At 49.2% G+C, this 27,766-nt stretch overlaps 1 protein-coding gene across 1 annotated transcript; it reads right to left on the bottom strand.

The window, feature by feature from the left end:
- Nucleotides 1–50: 50 nt before the first annotated feature.
- On the bottom strand, nucleotides 51–27,258 carry LOC125129769 (neuroblastoma breakpoint family member 4-like). Its single transcript, XM_047784874.1, is given in 19 exon segments — nucleotides 51–1,325; nucleotides 4,867–5,072; nucleotides 6,458–6,685; nucleotides 7,411–7,586; nucleotides 8,374–8,425; nucleotides 9,447–9,661; nucleotides 10,719–10,773; nucleotides 11,348–11,562; nucleotides 12,415–12,466; nucleotides 13,612–13,669; nucleotides 13,671–13,827; nucleotides 15,890–16,004; nucleotides 16,554–16,758; nucleotides 18,568–18,917; nucleotides 19,045–19,287; nucleotides 21,838–21,918; nucleotides 24,496–24,620; nucleotides 24,743–24,959; nucleotides 26,413–27,258. Coding segments are annotated over 12 exon segments (1,698 nt in total). The 5' UTR covers nucleotides 16,732–16,758; nucleotides 18,568–18,917; nucleotides 19,045–19,287; nucleotides 21,838–21,918; nucleotides 24,496–24,620; nucleotides 24,743–24,959; nucleotides 26,413–27,258; the 3' UTR covers nucleotides 51–1,325; nucleotides 4,867–4,875.
- Nucleotides 27,259–27,766: the final 508 nt, after the last annotated feature.

Below are 27,766 nucleotides of genomic sequence, written 5' to 3' on the forward strand. Positions count from 1 at the left end.
AAATTTGAACACTATTTTATGATAGCCAAGATCTTGAACAAATTTATGAGAAATTGTATTGCTAAAATAATAAGGGATTATAGCGCTGAATTTAAAAAATGAATGAATCCACGGTGAAACTCAAAAAAAAAAAACATTTTAATAACATGGAAGAGGTAAGGATTGTCTTTTCCACAGCACAACGGCAGCAATACAAGTATAAAGAATGACTGAATGAGAAAGTTTCCAATATACAAACACAAATATGACAATGGACACACATCAGGGATGGATAAGGGATAGTAAATTTTTAGAGAAACAGCATCACAGGATGAGATATTCATACACTCCAATTCATACACCACTAAGCAAATGACTGATCAGAGAGAGAAAAACAGGTCTTTCCAATGGACAGATCTCACAGGGCCCTCCAGAACAAAGCGTCCAATGCTCGAATGACAAGAGTGGTGGCAGGCAGTGTGGACACTCTCAGCCTCCTGCGGGGCTGTGCTAGGAAGCACACAGCAGGCACTAGGTGGTGCTCTTGGCGAAAGCGTTCCCCTGAATTGCATCAGGAGGAAATCATCAGACAACTGAAGGATGCAGACTTGTGAGCCAGACAACTGACTTGTCCTCTGCAAACCAGTCAATGTCCCCACAGTCAAAGACAATCACAAAAGGTGAGGAGAGGTTTGGGGTTCAAAAGGACTCAAGAATTATAGTCACATAATCTTCTTAGTCCTTCAGAACCCCAAATCTCTCTTCTCCTGTTGGTTGTCTTCCTTGCGGAGACATGGACTGTTTGAAGAACGACAGGCCAGGTGTCTGGGCCACTGGCCTACATTCTGCAGCTGTCTGATAACTACCTCATGAAGACACTCAGGCGGAACACTTTCGGCAAGAACACCGCACCGTTAAGGGCGTCTGCTCCGACCACAGCCCGTGTGCCGACAAAGAATGTCCAGGTGGACATGGGGCCGTCTGCCAGCGGCTCCTGATGCCTGTGTGAGGAGGATGCATGTGGACAGGAGCAAGGGTGAAGGTCGCTCCAAACTGTAGTCCACCTGGGCCCTGGTCTCCTCATCGACTGATCACACCGAAGCCTGGGAGGAGGCCGATGACTGGGATTTCTCTCATGAGATCAGTCTTTTGGAGTAAAAACGGTGGGTGGAGGAGGTGATGGTTGAGATGCTGATTCTCAGGAAAGGATCCCTCCAGTGTTCCTTTGGGGCTTCAACTTGATTGGCTGTTGTAGGTTTTTCTCATCAGGTGGAAAAGGAATCTTTTCTGCTGTGGTTTCTTGGGGTTGGGCAATAACTCTTCTTAGTTCTGGAAGTAACAGATACCTGTGAAACACAGAGAGAGGAGAGGAGGTGAGAGAGGACAGAAAAAAATCAGTGAGAGTCTTTGCAGGGTCCTGCTGAGAGCTGAGCCTGCAGGGATGGCCACATGGTGACTGAGGCCAGGAGCAGGCTGGGCTCCTGCTGACACGAGGAGCTGAAGGCAGAGCCACAGGCTGGCTGGAGGGGAACGTGAGAGCCATGCCTTAGACGTTCATCCAGCCTGTGGGGCGGAATCTGGGGACCCCTGTCCTCACCCCACCACTGCTTGGTGACATCCCAGCTCAGAGCTGCTGCAGAGCCTTAGCCAGATGCCCCCACCCAGTCCTCCGCAGCCACTTCACTCTTGAGGCCCCTTCCTCTGCACTGAATGATGGCCTTCTCACTGTTCCAGGGATGGATGTGCTTAGCATCCCTCTTACACATTCCAAAACAAATTGCGCTCCAGAGCAGAGGGTCCTTGGTAGAGAAACACACCCTCTCCTAACTCTGTGTTCCTGTCTTCTGAGGAGGAGAGGCAGAGGGAGCACCCTGCAATGGGAGACCCAACAGGGACCTCAGAATGTATCCTAATCCACTTCCACCTTTTTTTTTTTTTTTTTTTTTTTGCTTTTTAGGGCCACACGTGTGGCATATGGAGGTTCCCAGGCTAGCAGTCGAATCAGAGCCATGGCAATGTGAGATCCAAGCCGCGTCTGTGACCTATACCACAGCTCACAGCAACACCGGATCCTTAACCCACTGAGCGAGGGCGGGAATGAAACCCAAAACCTCATGGTTCCTAGTTGGATTCACTCCCACTGTGCCACAAAGGGAACTGCCACTTCTGCATTTTATAGAGGAGGAGCTGCGCTGCCAAGGAGCTAAGGAGTAACTAAACCCAGGTGGCCTGTTATGGACAAACCTGGCCCTAGAACCCAGGCAACAGGCCCTTTCCACACCTTTGGAGGAAGAGAGAAGAAAGGCTCCAATCTGGAGAGGTCTACAGGTACTAGGGGCTGTTTGTTCAACCTCCTGGATAGGAATAAGTCTTTACAGAGAAATGCGGCTACAACAGGGCTGAGGAAAGAATGGAAAAGAGAGAAACACAAAATGGACTTGGAAAAAGACAGCAGCGAGAATCACTGTGGCCCAAACCATTTGCATCCCAAGGACACCAACATTCTAGGAAGGGGATTTCATGGTGCTACACTATAAGGTATTCCTAGGAGTATTCTCAGCATCTAAACCAACAACCCTCTGAGATAAATGTAAAGAAGTATTCGTTTTGGTAATGCTAGATTCTCAAGACTGTTTTTTGGAAACTTGTCCTGAAGAAATAGTCTCTTAGTATTTTATGCTGGTGTAAAGAAGGAGAACGAGACCTAAGATTCACACAGGGGTTTTGCACAAGGAAAAAATTTAATTAAGAAAAAGGAGTTGAATCTGCAATTCTGAAACAATTAGTGTGATGTGAAATCCACTTAGCAAACTGCAGGTTTCATCTTAATATTGGAAAAGAAAACACTAAATTTCATTATTATAGTAAGGGGATTTTTGTTTTTGATGTCTGCAAACACAACATATGGAAGTTCCCAGCCAGGGACTGAATCCAAGCTGTAGCTGCAACCTCAGTCACAGCTGTGGCAATGCTGGATTCTTTAACCCATCGCACTAGTCCGGGGATCAAACCCTCACCTGGAAGGTGACCCAAGCTACGGCAGTCGGGTTCTTAACCCACTGTGCCACAGTGGGAACTCATAAGGGGAGGGCTTTTTTTTTTTTAATACTCTAAGTTTCTATGTAACATTTTGTTTTGTTTTGTTTACTGTATCTTGTACTCTAGAAATTGTGAGAAACTTGAATCCAGAGTGCTTACATATCTAAACCATCCATTTGCCTTTTTTCTCTTTTCCCTTCTCCAGCTGCACAAAGAGTTGTGTTGAAAAATGCTAATTCCATCAGTGCCTGATAGTCAGCTTTTCTATATAAATTAGCCACAAATGGACACTGCAGTACTATGACTGATATCCTACCAGATCCATAGTCCTTCTAATCCCAAAGTGTATACCAGCAGAGCTTTTAAAAACACTGGACCCAAGCCTCATTTGATTACCATTATTATTATTATTATTATTATTATTATTATTATTATTATTATTGTTATTATTATTATCTGCTTTTTAGGGCCACAGATGAGGCATATGGAAGTTCCCAGGCTAGGGGTCCAATCAGAGCTGCAGCTGCTGGTCTCCACCATAGCCACAGCAATGCCTGATCTGAGCAGCATCTGCAACCTATACCACAGCTCCTGGCAACACCAGATTGTTACCCCACTGAGTAAGGCCAGGGATCAAACCCAAGTCCTCATGGATACTAGTTGGGTTTGCTTCAGCTGAGCCACAATGGGAACTGCCCAAACCTCAATTTAAATCAGAATTTCAATGGATTGATTTAAGACATTCATATTAGATCAAATCTCACCCAGTTTTAATTTTAAAATCACATGATTTAGAATTATTCACGAGTCCTACCCGACTTCACACCGTTCATTTTGCTTCTTTCTATCCCTTCCACCGAGAACTTCTCTCTGCCTGGCCCCACAGAGTTTCCGGTCGTCCTTCTGACACGCTCATGGAAACCATCTGCCTTCTCAATTGGGTTTGTCTGAAGCAAGGTTCATCCTGTATTCTTTGTCTCTCCCTGAGTCGTCATAAGTTTGGTCCAAAGTTCATTCACTGCAACGCTCTCCTAGATTCCCTGGTCTCAGATGCCCACTCAGGTCATGTTCTGGAATTTTACTGCACGTGTGGCAGGAGCAGGTGAGTCAAAGGGCAGGAGGTCTCAATGCCTGCTCCCCTCATGTCCTGAGCACTGTGACACCCAGGTGTCTACATCTTGGTTTGGCCAGTGTGCCAGGAGGGCGCCATCTACTGTCCTGCACCGAATGCCAGCTCCAGTGAGTCCCTCACAGGACTGCCCACCTGGCGCTGAGGGGACCTGACTCCAGGCCTGCCTAGCACTCCCACCTATGACCCGGTTCTTATGTAGCTTTTGTAAGCAGGACCCTTTCTCTCACTTTCAGCCCTTCCTCATGTACAAAGTTGAGCATGAAGGGTTTTCCTAGGTCCACATCACCAAAGGAAAGCCACATGCAACTGAGTCGTTAAGACCGGGGTCCTGGATGCAAGAGGCAGTGGAGTTGGAGGGGGAAGGAAAGGAAGCTGAGGAAGCCAACGATGTGTGTGATTTCCCGCAAAGCACCATGTATTCAGCAGCCTTAGAGATGCTGTTGGGATGAAAAGACCACAGGCTCAGGCTTTCCTGGGGCTAAAAGTAGGACAGAGGGAATATCAGGAGAGCAGTCGCAGGGGCACAGCAGAGTCAGATGCAAGCAAAAGACTGAGAGGCAAGGACCTGGCAAGGTGGCAGCCCCTGGAAAGCAGGAAAGACCACGCAGAGGGAGCCAGAGCTGTGGAGTCCACAAAGGAGGAAGCGAAAACCTAGTGGGAGACTGAGCTGTGGTGCATAAGGAGAAAGGGCATGGAGGAGCCTGAGAGGTGATTACCTCGGTACCCTAAGCAAGGAGGCCAGGGAATCTGCAGGCCAGTCTCCACTTGCTGAACTGCAGTCTTCTTTGGATAATCTTCTCTTTCAGGAAACTTAAGGCATGAAGGCGGTGACACACGCGACACTCCTGCCTGCTGGCAGCTGAGCCCTCACCCTCCAGCTTGGGAGGGGTCTTCATTCCGATGGAAGCATCCAGACCCAGCTCTGAAGAGAAAACCACAGCCAACAGGATCCATCGTTACTCATGATCTTCCCGTGACTCCCTGCTCCACCCCCAGGGACCTCCGGTAAAGACAGCGTCCAGGAACATGAAGGGCCATCGGGGAAGTGCGTGGTGAGGGAAGCCACTGGAGACATTTGATACTTCTTTCCTTCTGTTGATACTCCCGATACTAGTGAGACTACCATGAGGCAGACATGCTCCCAAATGCCCAAAAGGTGTCGAGAACAATAACGTTGAGAAAAACAAAACGTTCGCAGGGAGAAAAGACCAAGACAAGGAAACCATGCCACACGCGGGTTGTACTTATTTGGCGGGACAAGAGTGTAGAGACCAAGCAAAGTCACAGGTGAAGGAAAACCTCAGGGCAGAAAAGCCCTGGGGAAGGCTAAACCTGGAAAAAATGTTAAATGTGCATCAATACGTATCATAGGGCATGTGTATATAGATACACACACATATACACACATCCCGTGCACATATTGTTTAGACGCACTCAGTCCCCACGAGGTATAGAAGGTGTGCTGATAAATGAAAACATACACAAAGTGTGCGTGTACATTAAACCAATGAGAGTGCTGACGGTTCATTCTAACGGCCTCCTGATGAGCTGAATTTGAAACAAAGAACAGAAACAAGAAGAAGGAGAGAGAGAAGCTCTGGTGGGTAATATGAACTGTGACATATGGGGGAGGAATCGAGGAGTATGAAAATCAAGGGCATGGAAACTATCCATTGTTGCAAAACCTGCTATGAAACTAGAGTGATGCTCAGGCCTCTGTGGAAAGTGAACAGGAGAGACTCAGCCAGAGGGGCTGGGACTTGGCTGGGAATGTGGGAGGCCAAGGCCAAGAAAAAGAGAGGCAGGAGTGAAGAGAAGACAACTAGCTACCCCAGGACGTAATGGCACCTGTCAGGGCTACGCTTCCCCACACTCCCTGAGCACTTTCGAGGAGCCTCTCCAGGCTGCTCCGTGCTGCTCCTTCTCATCTCACCTCCACCTGAGAACCTGGGTCCCTCCTCATTCTCAGGTGAGGCCAACATCTGAGGGATGAGCCCCAGGCACCCGAGGCTCCAGCTGGAGATGTTGAGACTCCTGGAGGGTAAGGATGGTACATGCCCATCGACACGGAGGTGAGGGATGGAAAAGCTCAAAGTTAAAAAATCAAAGAAGCGGATCCTGAGGAGAACGAAACTGACAGCTATGGAGAAGAGGAAAGAGATTGAGTTAAATGAGGTGTTATCCAACAGACCCACTGGTACACTTCCCGATGAAGGTGGCTCTTTATTTTCAAAAGAGGGGGAAAAACACACAACTCTGTGGCCCATCTCCTTGGCCTGAACTCCCTATTCCCCTTTTCTCTCTTACCTTGGAAGAGTGGCCCTTGGTCCCCGGTATCAGTGTTGGCAGGAAATCCCCGGATGGTGGGGGAAAGGTGGAGCCTGGCTTTGCCATCACCACGATCTAAATGCTGGTCGAGGGGCAGTTGCAGATCATTGGCCACCTGGGTGCTTGTCTGCAGCTGAGCTTGTGAACTTTGCATCTCTGGCCTTCCAAAACTCAAAGGCACTTGGTGACAATCCTCCCAGGTGTCACCTGAAAAGAATACCGGGTTCAGTAGGACCCATCCAAGGTTTCCTTCGCTAAGCCCTCCACGAACACCCATTTGTGATGACCCAACAGATTCCCTAACAGAGAATCCACACAGTGACCCAGACAACACAGGCAGCCATCACGTACGGGAAGGAGATGCCATCTTTATGGCTATGCCTGGGGATGCGGAGATGCCAGGGGCCAGGCTGTGATGTCCCTGAGACAATAAGCTGCCCACATGACCCGAGAGGGTTTGATCTGCAATAAAGTCACACCTATTCTTCTCTGACTCATACCTCAGTCCCTCAGCCTAATGAGAAGGCCTGAGGGAGAAAGAGTTGTTGATGTCTGCCCACAAGACTAAAAGACCAGGGGAAGAAGTATGGCCTCGAGTCTGCAGGTACCGGTAGAAAAGGGAGTTGGACAACGATAGGACATGGACAAAGTGAAGAGAACACCCCAATTCTGGAGCCTTCTCAACGTCCTTCTTCATAAGTGTTGGCGGCTCTTCTGCCTCCCCACACATGTATGTTCTATTCCCACATGGGGTCGGCTAAGGGCCAAGGTCCTAGCAAGTATAAATAGTGTAGTACAGGCCTGAGTCCTGATAGGAGCTAAGGCACAGAAGGGTTGCAGAACCAGAATTTGTGTCTCTTCAGGGAGGTCATGCAGTGCACAGTCCTGAGACCACACACCCCTCCGGGGGGGTCTGGGCCCTGACTACTCACTGGTTGCATCCTGAGCATCAGGGACATCCACGTTCTCAAGTGAGAGGGTGGCAGCACTCCTGTAAGGCCAGAAGGAGTCCGACAGGTCGGGAAGACCTGGGCAAGACCAAGCGCTTCCATCCAGTGAGTTCTGTGGGACACCACACTCTGCCATCGGCGGCAGCTTCCCGTGGAGCCTGGTGGGGGACGGAGGCCTGAGGATTCACCCCAGAGTGATCAGGAATCTTAGAGTCTATGTGGTTTGGATCCGATGATTAAGAGTGTGGTGACGGCAGCCAAGGGGCTGGCTGACCCATTAGAGAGGGACAAACTGGGTGTGTATCTGGGGTGGGGGCAGAGTGTGTTTTTAGAGGGTCAGGAAATAGCGAGGACAGTCGGTCCTCAGTGCTCTGGCCAATGACAAGCTGATGAGGAGGAGACCGAATACCTCTATACGGTACAGTCATGACCCACAACACAGAGTGTCACGTAACCGTGGCGTCAGCCCTTCATTTCAATGGCACTGAAAGTGGGAAAGGGGTGGGAATGGGCCTACAGCATGGGGAGGGGGGTGGGGGGCGCCTTCGGAATCCCAGGCACCTCAGGCCATCAAGGCCTCTGTCTCTCATTATGGTGGCAATAATATACTATCACCGTCAGTCTCCATTTCTTGCTATGAAACCTATGCCAACGTGCTGTTGCCAAACAGGCAGACAGCAGACGTGAGAGAACAAGTGAGTGCCACAGACCCCTGGGACATAGTTCACGTGCGTCAGCTGACTGGGGGTCACTACCCTTGAGAGCATAATGAGAGACGGGAAACAACACGGGCACCACAATGAGAGCAGAAAACGTCACCCAACAGGAGAACTGCTGGTTGGCAAAGTGGAGGACACACATAGACCCAGCACCTTCTGCTTCTCCCTGGGTCAGAGGTCTGCAGATGTCACTACTCTATGAAGAGCCCCACACAGTCAAAATTACCTGGGGACAAGTGGCTCTGGTTCTTTCGCCCCATTATGATCATTCTGGCTTTCTGCAAAGAAATTAACAGCATAGTTACTTTAGGCAGATCCCCTTAATTTGCTCCATCCTTTGCCTCATCTTTGCAAGGGTCATAAATACACACAATGTGAAAACAGTCTATTGTGAGAGAAATATTCCCGGAGGCCCTAGACAGAGTGTCAAAAGAGGGCACTGAGTTTCCGTCTTGAGGCACCGGACAAACCTCCTTGTTAGGATAAGTCGCCCTCACAGTTAGCTTATGTCCTGAGATCTCTGCAAACAGCTAAACATAAATGTTTCCCCGCAGATCCTGGGGAACTTCCTCACCAGGAACTCAGGGCTTGCTATGATATTCAGGCTTCTTCCAGCTGAAAGGCTTGTTAATGCATGAGATGAAGGACACGCTGAGCTTAGACGCAAGAGTGGAATCTACACCCCAGCCAGTCCAAAGACTCTTCAGTGCTACAGAGAAACAGGGGCCTTTCTGTTCCTAAGGTTGCCAATTCCAGGGCCCTTCCTTGCTTCAGAGACATGCACCAAAGTTGACAGTGGTGCTTATGTTCTGGTTCCAGAAGAGTCGGGACAAGAGAAGACAAATGAAAGGATGTAGACTCTAGGCTGGCAGACTGGCAGCAGCCTCAGAGAGGGGCAGAAACTCAGGAGGCACATTGCTCAGGAATGACAATGGGAGCATTTCATGGGAGATGAGAGACTCACTCCAAATTAGGAGGCTTGAACCTTAGTTCCTGGCCATGGTGGCAGAGGTACATGTGAGTCTGGCAGGACTGCCTTGGGGCCGATTAACTGGCAGTGGGGCAAACATGACTAGAACGTGGACAAAATCATTTCTTCATGGACTATGTCATTTTAAAGGCAATTGAAGGGGAAAAAACGAAAAGCTTTACAGAGAAACAAAGGCTAAGAGAATTCAGCACCAGCAAGCAAGCTTTAAAGGCAACTGCAGTGCCAGGTTCCAAACATTATGTCAGCATACAGTCTACCCGAGGGGATTATTCCTATCAGACTAGGCGAACAAAGAACATGCAGGCTACCTGGGGGACCAGCTGGAATTTCACCCTCTGCAGCAGGAGAGCAACCACAGGCTCCATGCAGAGCAGACCCCTTTTTCTGTTCATCAAATGCCAGTTTTCCATCACTGCAAGGCGGGTAGCAGTCAGAACCTTCCTGCTGAATGCAAGGAGCCAAAACAGCTTCATCTGGGAACGCCTGGAGCACTTCCTCCTTTGCAACCTCCTGCACCTCCGCGCTGTGCCAGATGTGGAGGGGAAGACAGAAAAGTAAACTCAGAGGAGGTTTTCTCGCTCCTGTTCAGGGGAGGCATAGGGAGCAGACACAGAGAGCAAAGCGGCAGTCTTCTTCCAGAAGGGAGAAATCGCTCTCCTAGATGTGAGGCGGAGTGTGGCTGCCATGGGGAGGGAGAGAGAACAGCACAGGCTCGGGGTTCTGGCCCCACAACCAGCTGCTGGAGGAGAATGACCTCTCCCTCAGGCCACAGTCAGGACCCCAGCACACACAGAGGACTGAAATCCTGGCTCCCCCGGTTTTGCAGACCCTGTGTGGAACTGAGTGTACACTGTCCGAGTGAGTACGGCTCTGGAGGAAATACAGACTACAGGAACTATTTCATCCAGAGTATGATATAGCATGAAAGGTTTTCCAGGTTCTTCCCCAGCCTCCCAACACCGACTAACATGCTGATGCCAAAAGGACTCAAAGCAGATGTGCGTCTCCCCCGGCTTTTAACCACCCAGGAGAGGACTGGCGATTGCAGGATTTCTTGTGTTTGACTCTTTCACCTGCGGCTACTCACTGTGCATCACTGACCTTGAGGGATTAAGAAACGGAAACCCATGGGAGTTCCTGTCATGGCGCAGCAGAAACCTATCTGACTAGGAACCATGAGGTTGTGGGTTGGATCCCTGGCCTTGCTCAGTGGGTTAAGGATCTGGTGTTGCCCTGAGCTGTGGTGTAGGTTGCAGACACGGCTGGGATCTTGCATTGCTGTGGCTGTGGTGTAGGCTATGGGCTACAGCTACAGCTACAGTTCCCATTAGACCCCCTAGCCTGGGAAGCTCCAAATGCCATGGGTGCAGCCCTCAAAAGACAAAAAAAAAAAAAAAGAAATTGAAACCCGTACCACTATCCCAAGGGAAATAGACAACTTTGCTAACAAAGGAGATATCTGACTGTTGCCTGAAGGGATGAAAGAGTTATTTTATACTGAGCCATTTCTGGTGTTCCCTGCGTCTGAGGTCTCCTGGTAGCAATACCGACATTCACAGCCCTCAAAGCTTCAGAGTTACCTGGGGGGCAGTGGCTCTTGTCCATCCACTTCCTCATGACCATTCTGATTTTCTGCTAAGAAATTCAGAGACAATATGTCACACGAGTTAATCGCTGCTCACACTTGGCAACTCAGTGCACACACCGACCACAACGACATTAGTATTCTCAGTGTCAGAACAGAGGACCTCGGCAGAGATGATCCGGGACACTTCAGTGAAGGCTTAGGAGAATTAGCACTGCGGCCAGACCCATTAGGGAATCGCCTCCTGATCTGGAAGAACCTTCTCCCAGCATCCTCTCTGCTGAGGCTCTATAGATGGCTAAGAGAGTGGATTTCCCCCAGAGATCTTAGAAAATGAGCTGAGGTATGATCTAGAATTGTTTCTACACTACTGGGGTCCAGCTGGGGTGAATGAGAGTTTGTCACACCTGACTGGGGTCCATTGGCCTGAAAGTGGGTCCAGGTGGACAGAGGCATGACCTCGACCTAGGAAGGGATGAAGGCTCCCTGACCTAACCTGGTGTTTGGGTCTCATAATCCATCTTTTCCCCTGACTTGCACCGACATATATCTACAGGGCCTACCTTCGAAGAAGACCTTGCTCAGTCTAGACGGGTTGTGGGGAACAAAGAATAAGCAGGCTACCTGGAGGAGGGGTGGGAACGTCATCCTCTTTGGCGCGGGAGCCAGCACAGGCTCCATCTGCAGCAGGGCCAACTTTTGGCTCATCAGATGCACATGTGCCATCACCGGAAGGCTGGGTGCAGTCAGACCTTTCCTGGACCATTGAAGGGGTCGAAATGCATTCATCCTGGGATTCCTGTAGCACCTCCTCCTTTGCAACCTCCTGCACTTCCACGCTGTGCCAGGCGGGAAACGAATGACGGAACATTAAACTGAGAGGGACAGACACCAAGCTCTCCCGGGTGGTTGCAGGGGAGGCACAGGGAGTGGTCACAGAAAGCAAAAGGGCAATATCCGTAAAGAAGAAGGTAACTGTGCTGCTGTGTGTGAAGTGCAGTGTGGCTCCACAGGTTGGGAGGCAGAGAGACCAGCACGCGCTCCCTGCCCTGGCCACACATCGTCTGATGAGGAAGGACACTCAGCCATCCCAGTGTGGTGCTTTCCGGAACATGAGCCACACATGAACTGCCACACCAGGCACTAGCACCATGTGCCTGAGTCGCATAATATTCAACATAAAGCAGCCAAGGGAATTCACCTGCAAGGCATCATAGACTCCCAGAGATGTTATGCCTTCTTTTAGGAACAGAAAGTCCTCTAAGGCATCTTATTAGAACGACTGTCACATGACAAGTACATTTTTTGATCTAGATAATTTTCTTGGTCTTTAAGTCTTGGATTTACTCCTTAATTACTTGGTCTTTATTTCTTTGAAGTTACCTTCCTCCGAATAACCAAAAATATCTCACCTTGGAGTTCATGGAGGAGAGACTAGGTATTCCCTATGTGCACAGGTGATTCTAAGGGTAGTGCATTGCCTTGGGTCACACACACAGGTGCCACAGAGACAAGACACAACCGAGCCAACCGGCCATCTCCACATGGGAGGAGGGAAGGAAGAAAATTCAGTCTGCACTCTGCTTCTCCTTGCATCTGGCTCTGTGACTCTCTTGACCTCACTTACCCTTCTTCCTGGGACCTCTCCATATTTTATCTCCCCATGACCACATCCTGACAGGTGCTGTTACCTGGGGGTGAGTGCTGCTGCTTCATCGTCCTCCTCCTCGTCTTCATTGCTCTCTGCAAACAAATTCAGAACTCCCCAGTCAGCTTCTGCCCACTTCACCCACGACAAACACAAGCACTCATGTGGCCATGGAGCCACACATATCTATGTGAGAGTTAGGATAGTGGTGATGCTCTAATGCATTGTCTGTTAGCAATTTCCTTGCCTCCAAAGGGCTGGATCACCACGTCATCAGGCAAACACTGCAGTTGTCTCTTCTTCCTTATGTCACGGCACTGGCGTCCAGCTTCCATCTCAACCTGTACAACGGTATCATCCCTCCCGCCACAAATTCACCATAAACTCCCGCTCTGTATTTTTTGGCAGCTCTCACAAGATCCTCTCCTTTCTGCAAGGAGAGGAAGAACCACCTAACCCCACATCCCTCCATCTGGGGACTTCACGGGCTCATCAAGTGGGCTTGTGTGTGTGGTGTCAAGGGAAATTCTCTCCATGGAAAGTGCTCCACCCTAGACAGCCTTCCCAGCACCAAGTCCATCAAGTACATCAAGGACCTCCTCCAACCCCTCACACGGAGGGGCCTTCATTTTTCTCAACTACATTTGTTCACATCCCCACATTTCATCACTACGGCCACCATCGAGTGATCAATCCATTATGCAGATGTGGAAACAGGTATCCGGATAGGAACAGTCCGTCACTCAGTTCCCAGTTCTAAAGGCAGCACTCAGGCTGGAACCAGGCAACTGTCACACTTAGGCCAGGGCTCCTTTCCCTCTCCAGGCTGCCTCCTGTCACAGCCTCCTTTCTGTGCTTCATCCCTGGGTGCATGCTGCCTCCTGCACGAAGGCCCTCGTCCATCAAGGAGGAGGCAGAGAGTTGGAATACCGTGACCTCTACCCTATGCGTTTGTTTCCCCTCTGTCCTCACCCTCAGCCCGTCCTAGTCCTACCACAGCCCCAAATGGGCCATGAAAACCAAACAACTCTAAAAAACATTCCATAGTGAGCAGCTCCCTGGGGGCCCAGTGGGTTAAGGATCTGCTGTTGTCACTGCTGTGGCACGGGTTCAGTTCCGGGCCCAGGAATACCATAGTCTGCAAGCACAGCCTACAAATCCCCACAACATGCCTAGTGAGGTGTGAAGACTCGGGGACCATGGAGCCGCCCAGTGCCATCGGGGTCCGTGGCCCCCTTACCTGGGCTGAACTTGCGGGCGAGGCGCTCTGCCAGCCTGTGTCCCTCAGTCAGCTGCTCTTCGCAAGCCCTGCCCCTGGTCCTTGCCAAGGTCTTTGTGGGTGAGGAGGTCGGTGAGGTGCTGAACGAGCAGGACACAGTCATCCCTCCCTTCCTTCACCTTCTGCCGTAACTGGGTCAGCTCTCTTGCCTGAGCGTGAATCAGGACATCCAATTCCCTGAGGGGGCACACAGGTACAATTTGAAATCCCAGAGACATGGACCACACACTCTTAGGGCGTTTGATGCTCCCTGGCATCCCCAAGGAGCTCTCGATGCACAAGTCTGACACCTAGGGGGTGACCTTTCTGGGGCAGAGAGAAAGGGGGACGGACAACAAAGGCGGCCTCTGGAACAGCCAGAGCTCCCCTGAGAGTCCTCGACATCCCACTCCTCGTGTTCTTCTGGGAACAACCCCAGTGTCCTCCTACACCTGCTTCATGGAGAGGGCGCTCCATGTCTTCCCTCAGCCATGCCTGTTTCCACACGAAAATACACATCAGGCACTGGCAGGCACTGACACAAAGCCAGACACCTGCTGTGGACAGTCCGGCTGGTGTGAATTTGAAAGACCAAGGGAATGCCAGGGTCCAGGATGGAGGCCAAGCTCGAGTCAGTCAGGAGGGGATTGTGAGGGAAGGGAAAGGAGGTTGGGATCACAAAACACTGCAAATGGACAATTTGCTCCTGAGCCCTTGATTTGATTTGAATTAGGTGAATTTCACGTGCTGTGATTTCAAATCAATAATTTGTTTAAATAGCAGAGTTGGGAGTTTCCCGATAGCCTGTGGTTAAGTCTCTGGAATTGTCACCTTTGTGGCTCAAATTTCTGCTGCTGTGCTGGGATTACTTTTCTTTTGTTAAAAATAACAGTGTTGGCTGTGTAGTCGTTTTACAATATTGTGTGAGTGTGTGCTGAACAGCAATGTCACTCACTTATACATATATAGATTCCTTTCCATATTCTTTGCAGATGCTGTGCTATACAGTAGGATCCTGGAGTATATCCGCTTTCATAGATTTAATTTTAAAACACTTTTAAAGTAAAGTATAGTTGATTTGCATGTGGTGCTGGTTTGATTCTTGGGATGGGAACTTCCCTATGCCTTGAGCAGGACCAAAAAACAAAATTTTTTAAAAAAGCATGCAGAGTTCCCATCGTGGTTCAGTGATTATCGAACCCGATGAGCATGCATGTGGATTCAGGTTCGATCCCTGGCCTTGCTCTGGGTTAAGGATCTGGCGTTGCCGTGAACTGTGGTCTGATTCGCCCCCTAGCCTGGGAACCTCCATATTCCACAGGTGTAGCTCTAATAGACAAAAAAAAAAAAAAAAAAAACCCACACACACACAAAAAAAACACGTGGCAAATGAGGCTTTGAGTAACAACTGGAGTTTCCTGATAACCCGTGGTTAAGTATCCAGCATTGTCACTTTTGCGGCTCACGTCTCTGTGGCTGTGCTCAGGTTATTTTTCTCTAAAAAAAGAAAAATGATGGATTATAGTTGTTTTACAATGCTGTTTAAATGTGTCCTAACAGCAATGTCATTCAGTTATACATATATAGATTCCTTTTCATAGTCATTGTATACGCTGTGCTATACGGCAGGATCCTGGGGTATATCCACTTTCATATATTTCATTTGAAAACATTTTTAAAGTAAAGTATAGTTGATTCACATGGGGTGCTGCTTTGATCCCTGGGATGGGAACTTCCCTACGCCTTGAGCATGACCAAAAGATGAAAAATTAAAAACAAAAAAAAGCATAGGGAGTGACCGACATGGCTCAGTCATTAACGAACCCAACAAGCATACATGAGGATGTGGGTTCGATCCTTGGCCTCGATCAGCTGGGTAAGGATCTGGCATTTCCCTGAGCTGTGGTGTAGGTCGCAGATGTGGCTCAGATCCAGGGTTGCTATGGCTCTGGGGTAGGCTGGCGGCTACAGCTCTGATTCAACCCCCCTAGCCTAGGAACCTCCAGATGCCACAGGCATGCCCCTAAACGTAAAAAACAAACAAACAAACAAACAAACAAAACACCATGGTAAATGAGGCTCTGAATAACAACTGTACTGCATACTTCACCAGTGGATGTTCTCTGATTATGTCATGAGCATCTGTGTCCGGGTGCCTGCCATGAGCAGTTCTGTCCTCTCCTGGCCCAGTGTCGCTCCTGGCCCCACTTCACAGAGGCCTGGACCTTCCACCGGCCGCCCAGCACAGAACCCTCCTTACCGGAACCTCTTCGCCAGCGCTGGATCCTCTGCCAGCCTCTCTGCCAGCTTCACCACCTTAAACTCTAGCTTCTCCCCCAGCACGGATTCAATGATGTCTCTGTCCCCTTCACACTCTGCAAAAACAGAGACGCTGCCTCAGGGGGAGGCTGGACACGCGGCTGAGGTCACTGCCTTCAAGGGAGGAGGCGGAGTCCATCCCAAGGGCAGGCGTAAGCCCGTTACCAGGCTCTACGCAGGGATTTCCACATCTGATTCCTCGGGCTCCCAACTGCACGGCCTTCCAGTCCTCCCCATTTTAGAGCGGAGGAAAGACAAGCTCCAAGGCACAGAAAGGAACGAGACAAGATTAACTGCTGTCTGGCAAGGTCAGAATTCACACCCCCCCAGACTGACCCTCAATCAAGGGCCACGTTCCCAGGACTTGTACCCTCTGAGGTGAGACACGGACCAGGGGCCTGAGGGGGCAGTTCCTTGGTGCCTCAGTTCTCCCACCCTCTGCCAACTGAGGGAGAAAGAGCCACCTCTGCCTGCCCTGGATTGTGGTCAGAACGAAATTCATTTTGACAAAGGGGAGAGAAGATCAAGTCTGGAGAGTGTTTCGTTTCCTAGAAGGAAGCCAGTGACCACTCATCGCTTGGTTGCCCCCGACCCCTAGGACGTACGGTATTTCTGCAGCTGGTTGGCCAGGGAGTAGGCAGTAGCTTCGGATACAAGGAATTTCTCCCTGAGGTCTCGGAAGTCCTGCTTGCTCTGGGCCAGCTGCCGCTGAAGCTCCTGGTTCTCTCGCATGAGTTTGTGTTGGGCCCTCAAGTCTGACAAAGGGCCAAGAGACACTGCCATGGTGACACGTGGCAGGAGAGCCAGGGCCTGGGGAGAAGACACCCAACACAGGGTGGATTAAAGCACGTGGAATCCCAGAGGCTGAAGCGGGACTGAGGGATGAGGAAAACTGGAATTCTTAACTTACCGTTGGGCACAACCGAATCAACACCCCACAACACTGGAGGGTCTGTATCCACAGAAACCAAGTTCAAGATGCTAGAGCTCCGAGCCCAAGGCCCTGCCTGTAGCTCAGACGGGGACTGGCATGAGGAAGGGGGACCCAGGGTCCCAGGGAACTGTCTGGAGTTGCCACAACAGAACTGGAAGGTGGGGGGAGGGTTGATGGAATCTTGGGGGCCCCTGCATCCAGGGGCCTAGGCCGTGCTGATACACAAGGCTGCCTGGTGCCTTGGGAAGGTCATCAGCCATGGGGACACCCCCTCAGCAGCCACACTTCATAGGTGTCTGCACTTGTGCTAATACCACTGCGCTAGCTCCCTCCAGAACACATCTGCGCAGAGCTCTCATCTTCACTCTCCTCTGTTTACCAAAAAGTCAAGACACAAGTAGTTTCCCAACATGTCCTATTGTCTTAAGGGCTGTCATGAAGGCACCCCACCTTCTCTGGAAATGTTAACACATTCTAAATCTCTTCCACCAGTGAAAGACATCAAACGTTTAGACTGCCGTGAAGTTCTTCTTTGGGCTTCCCCAATGTGATCTGGGACATAAACGTGTAGGACAAAAGCAGAGTATAATGCTAAGGGAAGGAGTAATTTAGAAAAAGTATTTGGTCCCGACTCAGTGCTCTTTTTGCTGCATCTCCGTGTTATGTCAGATTCTTCTCTTCACTGGGGCAGCCTGTTGGCTTTTGGAGAAACTTAACATCCCAAACTTTGAAGATCCCAGGCCAGGGATCAAACCTGTGGGTCAAGGCTGTTCTAAGCTCTACTGTACCTCCTCATTCCATTCCAGACAGGGAACACTGCAGGGGCTGGTCCTGGTCTAAACGTTGTCAAGGCTGCTTTCAGATGCAAACTAGCCAAGGTCAAGGTTTGGGGATGGCTCTTCAAAAGACTCTTGTTCCTCTCCTATTCCTTCAATTATTAACATGACTTCTTTCTAGAAGTGGTGGGTGGGGAATATTTATTTGAGAGCATCTTATCTGTTCCCTGCCAACTGTATTCTGTCCACAACTACACAGTGGACAAAGGAGGGACAAAGTCAGGTATGTTCCTAGCACCAGGTATAGTTAAAGGGATCATATTTAATCCTATGAACTATCTGAATAATCAGAAGTTATTTTCCTTATGAAGAAAAACGCAAGAGGTTAAAAAACTCCCCCAGGCCACACATTTGGTGAGGAAAGCATTGTGCATTAGAAACCATTTCTTTTGGGCATTAAAACCCACCTTCTCCCATTATAGTCAACAGAATGACAGTACTTTTAATGGAGATGAGGTCTGTGATGGTTGTTCCAGGGTGATTTTCCCAAGAGGGCAGTCTGTCATTTAATGTGAGTTGAACTTTTAAATTTCCTTATCTTTTCTCTTAAGTATACTCTGTAGTGTTTGTTCTGCTCAATCACTTTGGTTTTCTTCTCAAAGCATCCGTATTATTTACACGGTGAATATTTGTTACCCATTTGCTGCCATCTGTCACTCTTTTTGTCTCTGTCACCCCCCTTTCTTAATGCCATCCCTTCTATACTGACATATAAGTTACCAGAACAAAAACACACACAACTTATGAGCACAGCTCAGTACACTCAACATGCTGTATACATTGTGGAATCACCACCCAGATCAAGAGACTACACCTCCACCATTCCCAAACTGCTTCCGTGCTACTTACCAGTCAATTCCCATCTTCCACAGACAAACAGGGCCGGAATCCTCTCCCCACAGATGAGTTTTCTTTATTCTTGCATGTCACTGAATTGTAACGATGCAGGAGGGTCCCTTTCTCTGTGTTCTTTCAACCAATGTCTGGTTTTGAGGCTCCATCGCAATTGGTTGCATCAGTCATTTGGTTGTACACTTATGCTAAGAGATATTCTGTTTTAGGAGTATAGCACAATTTGATTATCCATTTTTCTGATGACAAAGACATGTATTGTTGATGATTATGCATAAAAGAGGTATGAATATTGCTGAACAAATTATCATCTGGAGATAGGCGCTGTGTCTCCGAGGCACATGCACCTGAGAAGAGAAGTGCTTGGTGAAAGGGTAGAAACGGACACCATTTGCAGTGCAGTTGGGTCATGGTCCATTCCTACCCTGCCCCCCCAAGACAGGCCAGTTCCAGGCTCCCCCGATTCCGACAAACCTTCACTGCAGCCATTCTGAGACCTGCCGTGCTTTCCCATTTGGGTTTCCAAGAGCCGATGCGTCATTTTGGACATCTTCTACTCTAAAGCGCCTCTTCAAATCTTCTGCTCATTCAGAATTTACGGTGTCTACAATTTCTTGTGTGATGTGTAAAAGTTCTTCATATATTTTGGAGAAATTCCTTGTCGGATATATGCGTGGTAAGTAAAATAGACTGCTGGTCTATGGACTGCCTTGTCACCTTCAAAACGGTAAAGTAAGATAAGCTTAAAGATTTCGTGTTTTACATAGCTCAGCTGAATCATTCCTTTCGTCCATAGTGAACGCCTTCATTTTATGTGTAAGAAATGTCTGTCTAGGCCTTAGTTGAGAAAATAGTTCCACTATTTCTGAAAAGCTTTGAAATTTCAGAGAAACCTCTCTAATTACCCTTAGTGTGTGGAGAAAAGTGGCTTTTAATATTAACTTATTCTAAGTGAAGAGTCATTTGTTCTAGGATACTGTTTTTGAAAAATCCTTCATTACCTCAAAAAGGCAAAGATCAAAGAATTGCACATGGGTGCGGGTCAATTTTCTATTCTCCAGTCTTGTCACACTGTTATTGGACCAATACTACAGTGTCTACATTACTATGGTTTTTGCCGGCACACCTGTGGCACAGGGAAGTTTCTCGGCTAGGGGTCAAATGGGCTGCTGCAGGCCTACCCCACAGCCAGGGCAACCCTGGGTCCGAGCCCCATCTGCAGCCTATGCTGCAGCTTATGGAAAGGCTGGTTCCTCAACCCACTGAGCTAGGTCACGGATCGAACCTGCATCCTCCCAGAGAAAATGTCGAGGTCTTAACCCGCTGAGCCACAGCGGGAACTCCTCATGGCTATAGTTTGAACATGACTTTGGAAATCTCCTAGAGTAAGGCCTCTAACTTAATGCTTCTCCACAGTTGTCTGGGCCAAACCAGGTACTGAGGTTTCCGTATACGTTTTACAAGTCCTTTGCAAATTATCCCTGGAATGCCTGGGGCCATATGATTGGAAATATTAGGAGTTTCAATCTTTGAATATGATATGTATGTTATATATATTTACTTAGGTCTTTTTAAATTTAATGGCCACACCCATGCCATGGGGCTGTTTGTGGGCCAGGGATTGACTTCAAGGTGCAGCTTGGTGCCAGTGCCAGATCCTTTAACCCACTGCAGCCAGGCTGGCATTGACCCTGAAGCTCCGCAGCAACCTGGCCGCTGCAGTCAGAGTCTTAACCCACTGGACCATGGCGGGACCTCCTATTTGGCTCTTTAATGTCCTCAGCAAGAGTTTTCAGGAGTCTTCAGTGCATATGTTCTTAAGCGTTTAATGATTAAGGATGGGAATCTCCAGTGTGTTCTATTGAATTTCATTTGCTAAATATTCACTGCTGGTCTGGAGGAATACAATACACTATTACATGAATTCTTTTGAGGAATAATTCAGACACAACACACTACATCACTTTAGAGTATACAATCAAGTGCACTCTGATAGCTGGTTACACTATGAACACTACAGCTACCATCTGATACACACGGTGTGTCCATGTCCTCACAGCCTTTGGACCCCTTTGCTTTCCTTCACTCCCTCAACCCTCAGCCCCAGGCAACCACTGCCATTAGAGATGAATTTGCATCTTTAGCACCCTTATAAATGGAACTACGCATGGCCTCTTTCCTGTCTGCATTCCTCCATGCAGCTTGATTCAGAGAATCTCCACCATCTTACAAGCAACAGCAGCGCTTGCACATTTTTTTGCTAAGCACTATTCCTTTATATCGATACTTTGTGTCAGTTCATACATTCACCAACTAATGGATGTCCCTGTAGTTTCCACGGTTCAGTTCTTTTGAAGAAACTCACTATGGATATTCATGTGCGGGTTGTTATGGGGACATACTCTGTAAACACCTAGGAATGGAAAGGCTGCTCACATGATGGGTGTGTGCTGAACTGTCATTCAGCTTTTCAAAGTGCCTGAATGACTACTCATTCCCCCAAGTGTAAGAAACGTCTGGTAGCTTTACACCTTTACCACATGTGGTATTTTCAATCTCTTTAAATTTAACCATGGTAATGAATATATAATCGGAACTCACTGTAGTATTAGTTTGTTTCTCTGATCACTGACACTTATGTTCTTGTGGCCCAATTATGTATCTTGTTCTGGAAGAGTTTCTACACGTCTTTGACCAATTCTTGGACTGCGTGGCCTCACGAGAAAAAAACACTACAGACCATTACCTTCACAAATTAAAGAATGAAAGAAATGGAGAATAAATAAATGGAAAAGGTGCTGTAGATTAGAAACTCAGTAGGGCTCAATGTCAAGTCTCACTGTGATGGACACAACTACTGAATCCCAATCAAACTTCTAGTAGGTATTTGGGAAGACATTTACACACTAATTCTCAAATTTATATGGAAATTCAAATGTGCCTCATTTATCAAAGCAATTTACAAAAGAGGAATAAAGGCGGATGACTCACACTGCCTGGCTCCAAAATCAGGACATAAATCTTTTACTGCATTTAAAGGGATTTTGTTGTCATTTTCTTATCAGTTTTAAGAGATACCAGAGAGTCTGCATTCAAGTCCTCAGTCAGGTATGTGATATTTGTTTCCCAAGGCTCTCTGCCTTTTAGACTGGACCCACGACTCCCTATGACCATGGATTTCTTCTCTTTGGTTTGTGATGAACCAATTGATATTTAGGTCTCACATAGCATTGTATACAGTGGGCTGACTGTCCCTTCCTCTTTTACCTCTTGCCAGTTGGGTGTCCGAAAGGTGGTGTCATGTCATTCCCCACTTCCACTGACAGTCCTGGATGCCACTGCAGCAATCTGTCAAAACAGGTGTTTCGCATTGTTTTATCAAAATCACCAGAGCCCATGTTTAAATCGGCATCATAGTCAGCATAGTAGTTTGACAGTCGAGCCTTCCGTTAGCTCAACAACGAAAATCAGAAAATGAGAAATAACTTCTTTATTAGTTTGACCTTTTCCCCAAAGACATACCACTTCCATTTCAGGTGTGTGTGCTGATATGAAGACTCCTGACCTCCTCGAACCAGTCACTACTCGTCTAATGCAATAGAGCTTAGTTACGTACACAATGACGGCAAATCGTGGGATAAATATTTCTAGAGCGCGAGGTGCATAGTTTTGCTCAACATGTTTTCTCAGATGTGATGTCCCTCTGAGCCTACTCGCGTGTGGCTTCAAAAGCCTCCACCATTTTTCTCCACCCCTTTGAGGCCATGGTCATAAAATCTCCTCTACCTCATCCTAGGTCACCTGCCAGCGGATCTCCTGGATTCCATAGCCCTAGAGGAAGAGCCATGGTCCCAGCTCTTTTCATTAAAGGGCCTGCTGTTCCCATAAGAGCAGGGGAAGCCGGGGGCTCTCTTTGTTCTTTGGAAGGTGGGGCCATCACTGGGGTCACCTGAAGAAGCTGTTGCCTTCACAAGTCACCAGATGATGCTAAATGCATTGAATGTTCTCACATTACATGACACTAAAGCCCGCCCATGCATTCCGTTCCCTGAAAGGTCACTTTCTGAGTGGGATCTTGAAATGTTTGAGATTCACTGTCCAACCACACGAGTCCGTCTCTCCTAGTCCAACCCTCTGCTTATTCTTTGGAATGTGCTACACTCTACCCAGAATCTATGAAATGAACACAGGGAGGGAGCCCCCACGAACAGCCGTGACACTCACCTAGGACAGTGGACACCTGGGACACTTCCTGAGGGAGGGTCTCTAGAGGCCTGTGACCTGATGCTTCAGGAAGCAAAAGCCAGGCACTGTCACCGCTCCTGTTTGTACCTCTCCTTTCACCAGGAGGAGCCTGGTGGTTTCTGCCATTGATGTTCTCGCCTGCAGACACCCAGGCTGAGCTGGGAAATGCCATCTTCACACTCTTTTCAGGAAGGATTCCCACCCTCCCCTTCCATCCCCCGCAAGGGAATCAGCACAACACATCTTGCACAAGGGCACACTGAATGCTTTCATGGAGCTCAATAGGGAGAGAATCTGCAAGTGTGGAAAGTATTTAACTTCTCAGAGAGAAAACCAAAAATCACCAGTCATCATGACAGGTATGACCCTAGAAGACATACTAAACTTGCCTCATTATTTCTCCACTTCCCCAAGACATAGTCGGAGTTACAGATCTTTGCGGTTTTCTCTGGAGACCTGGGCAGTGTGGACTGCTTTAAGGCAACATGGAGTCCGGGTGTCATCTGCACCCTGAGAGCCTCGAATCTGGCTGGAACCAGGGCCATGGAGCCGGGAAAGGCCATGCAGCTGTTGGGAAAAAAGAGAAAGGATCCAGGACCACCCACCAGGCCATGCCTTGCCCAAATGGACCACTTGCTCCGTTGACCCCAACACCAATACACCGCTCATGAGTTCACTGCTACCAGACAGAGAACGCCACAAACACGGGGATAACACTTTATCCACCTCAGTGTCCAAGAATCCTCACACCAGGTCAAGCACTGAGGACCTTCTCAGCGACATCCTGTCACTGATTGAATAAGACAGGTCTCAAGTCTCTACTCATCTCAGCTCCATTCCTGTGCAACGGTCCTGACAGGGAGGCTCTGCTTTCTCCCAGGATGTAGCACGTCGCCCGCCGTAAAGAAGAGCCTGCCCTACACGCACCTTACGCCATCACCTTCACCTCGGGTGACTCTCAGGCAGACACACCTGTCCTCGGGGATTCCCCTCCTGGTTCCACTACCAGCAGGAACAGATGGCCTCAGTCTAGCCTCCCATCCTCTGGGCTGCAGCAACGACCCAAGTCAGGGGAGCAGCAGGCACATTTTGGTGCAACTATGCACACTTGTGCCTTCCTCTCACTGCTGTGATCTCCCCAGGAGAAGCTTACGGAGAGCTGAGCTCCGAGGTGTTAACACAGCCGAAGGCACATTAAGCGCTCAGCATGTCTTGAACAGAGGCTGTGTGTGAAGCCTTCCAAACTAAAGGCACAGGAAGATGATTATTTCTGCTTCAGATGCAAGGGACCCCCCCTCACCCTGGCCCCTTCTGGCCATGGGGCAGACCTGTCTGAGCCGCCAATGAACATCTCTAATTCTTCTCCAAACCTCATTTCTCTCTCTTAGCACTCACTTCCGTAGAGGACGGCCACTGAGGGCAACTCCAAGGTTGCGGCTGAGGGCTCCAGGGCACAGCCTCCTGCTGCCTCCTCCTCCTCATGGGACTGGTGCTTCCCAGCAGAATAAACCAACCCTGATCCATCCTGTGCATTCCTGGGCAGCTGCACATGTTCACATGGAGACAGTGACTCTCCCAGCCTTCCCTGCTCAGCGCAGGCTGCACACGGAAACCTGGATGATGCTGCGTGCATCCCTCAGTTGCCTTGACTTTTTGAACTTATCTGGTCCTCATTCTCACCTCTCTTGCACAGCACCTCCTCTGCCATTACTTGGGTTCTTCGCATCCTCAAAACCTGCTGATTTTCTTTCTTCCATCTCCTCCTGCAGGTCTGTGAGTTCAGTGTGTGGACTCAGTTCAGGCTCCTGCAGGAAAAACACAGACAAGGGACCAAAGGCAGGACTTGGCTGCAGTTCCCAGGGCACATGGAGCATGCATCTCTGCCCCACAGGCATGCAGGGAAAAAAAAAAAAAAAAAAAAAAAAACCTCAGCAGGAGAGGAATTTCGAGTATCGGAAGGACTTTATCTTCCTGATGAAGACACTGTGACTCATGGAGATAGGGAGATTCTCCCAGGTTCCCACACCACTTGGGGGCAGCAGAGCCACCCAAGAGCCTTGGCCACAAGCTCTTCTGTCCAAAAGCACCGGGATCCCACAGCTGAATGTCAGGGAACACTGGATCGAAAATACAATTGTTCTCTCCTTAAAAACAAAACAAAACCAAAAAAACACCTGAAAGATGTTTCCTGAAAGAACACTGTATCACTGTTCAACTGTCCCATGTTTATACTCAGGCACTTGTCAGTCCAGGCTGGCACATGGGACCAGCGAACACAAATGCATTAAGCACATCACAGTCATATTTCAATATACATTATCTGTCAATATGCACCTTCCGTGCTAGAGATCATCTCTCTGACAGCAGGCACTCTCCCGGCCTGGTTCACCCCACCTCTCCTCCCCAGTGCCTCCTCAAGTGCCGGCCAGATCCAACATTTACTGCCCAGCAGATAAACACCAGGTACCGGGGCTACCTTTTATCCATGTCTTCTAGTCCCGTCACATTTCCAATCAGATCTTATCCTAGGTCGGTGCTAAACAGGGAAAGCACGGTCCTAGGAAAAGCAGTCCACCATGCAAATATCTGCTCCATCATGCACCAAAGTTACATGACATGAAGATTTCATCACCCTCTGGGGCACACTGATCTCATGGATAACAAACACGGAGGACCGTATAATGTGAAACAGACAAGGCCGTATTGACCTGGGATGAGGAACCGTGCTGTCAGGCAGCCCACAGGCTCTAAGCCCTGGGCTCTATGCTCAGCTCATGAACGGCAACATCACAGTCGCTATGCAGCATGTGAAACACCTCAGGGCATAAGGCCCAAGAAACTGCATTCGCATGATGGGAAAAGCTCCACCATTCCAGGAACAGCCTCAGCTTAAGTAAAGCCAGTCCCTTGTCCAGGTGCTCTCTCAAGGGGAAATGTCACCTTGTCCAGGATGGGTGCTCAGCCCTGCCCAGCCCTTCTCTCTTCAACCATAGAAATGGGTAGGGTCCTGCACCCTGCACAGCTGTGCAGCACTGGCCAGTGGGCCTTGATGTGGCCTCAGGAGGGCAGCATCCCTGGGGACCTGTCCTCAGGCTCCTCCAGCTCTCAGCTCAACTCCAAACCCACAGGCAAAGCACAAAGCCCTGAAGGGTCAGCCTGTTCACTGAAATCTCAGGTAGGATCCACCCTTTGCCTACCTGGCAGGCGTTTTTCATTTCTTTTCTAGTCCCTGGCTCGTGCGCAGAGGATAAAATGAAAGGGCCGCATCAATGATCAGTGCTTTCGAAGTGCATCCTTCATGCTCCCTGCCCAGGCCCTTGGTGCAGAGTGGGAGGTGTGAGAAAGTCAGGGGCCACCTCTGTGCTCTCACTTTCACGGCCTCTCTCTCCCCACATCCTGATCCCCTCACTGCTCCCTCTCAGACCTTCCAGAATGCCAGGCACCGGCCTTCACAGAACATTCCTCCATCAGTCAGGAGTTGTGACAGAAAGGGGGGGGCTGTTTCTACACACCTCCCCACCCACAAATAAATCCCAGTTCACACTCCCCCTCTCCCTCCTAGCTCTCCTAGCTCTCCTAGTCAGGTCATCTTCCCACCTGGAGCGGGGTGACTCTACAGGTAACGCTGGGATGCGGCTCAGGTCCAACAGGAAGAGAACTGTGATTTTCAGGACAAGGCTGCATCCAGAGCAAAGTGAGGCATCGCTGTGGTCTGTTGTTAGCACCCCTTCCCCTGCTCTCGACTGCACTGCTTTTCTTTCTCTGGGGGTGTTTTCTCCAACTCTCTGATGGGCTTTCAGGTGCCGGGAGCAGTGCCTTACTGCCAAGATCAGGCCATCACGGGGAGATGTTATTATTCAAACACAGATGCAGTCATTTGTGTCAGTGAGGGTTGGGATGGAGAAGCACTGGCATTTCCTAATCACAGGTTCGTTGCCACGATGAAGGCAGAAGAGCTGAGACAAGCCATTTTAGTGATGTTTGCGAATGACGAGGACATCGAACAGGCTGCGACTCCCTGGGAGATGGCAAATTCACTTGGGTTACCTGCTTCAAGGACCCAAGATGGCAAATAGTCACAACTTCAGCAACCCAAGGCACTGGCCTTTAGGAGGCAATGGAATGGTTAGTGGAAACACTAAAGATCAGACAGAAACGCAGTCACTTCTGCTCCTCTCAAACAAGACCACGTCACATGTCCCACTGGAAAGAGTTAAGGGGGCTTTGCGCCTGCCGTTTCACTTATTAACCACCTTTTAAATTTGTATCTATTTGTTTTAGCTTTTTAGGGCTGCACCTGCGGCATGTGGAAGTTCCCAGGCTGGGAATCCAATAGGAGCTACAGCTGCCGGCCTACTCACAGCTCCCACAGCATGGGAGACATGCTGCCTATGCCACCAACACCACAGCTCAGAGCAACACCAGGTACTTATTCCCCTGAGTGAGGCCAGGGATCGCACCCCATCCTCATTGATACTAGTCGGGTTCGTTAACCACTGAGCCATGAAGAGAACTCTGGTTCCTGCCATTTTCAACGTGATTTGAGGAGTTCCCTGCTGGCTCAGTGACTTAAGGATCCAGCGAGGTCCCTGGCTCAGGTGACTGAAGTGCTAAAGGTTCAATCCCTGGCCCTGGAACCCCGCAGGCCGTGGGGGCAGGAAACAAAGGTGCTTTGAGGGGAGCGTTCCGTACCAGTCATTAACCACATAGGATGAGCTGACATAACGGACTAGCCTTTACCTTAGGTCTTCTCTCGAAGGGGGAAGGAAGGGCTTGTCTCTTGCTAAAGAACATCCATTCAAGGGGCAGTAAGAGGAAAGCTAGGATCCTAGGGTCAGGCCTTCCCTTCCACACTCACTGAGCTGCCCGGGATCTTGTGAACCAGATGTTCTGGTCCCTGGGCAGAGGTTCCTGCCTTTTGGTCACACATCCCAGGGGTTGGCCTAAGCCC

The sequence above is a fragment of the Phacochoerus africanus genome, chromosome 6 (genome assembly GCF_016906955.1).
Source record: "Phacochoerus africanus isolate WHEZ1 chromosome 6, ROS_Pafr_v1, whole genome shotgun sequence".
Taxonomy (NCBI): domain Eukaryota; kingdom Metazoa; phylum Chordata; class Mammalia; order Artiodactyla; family Suidae; genus Phacochoerus; species Phacochoerus africanus.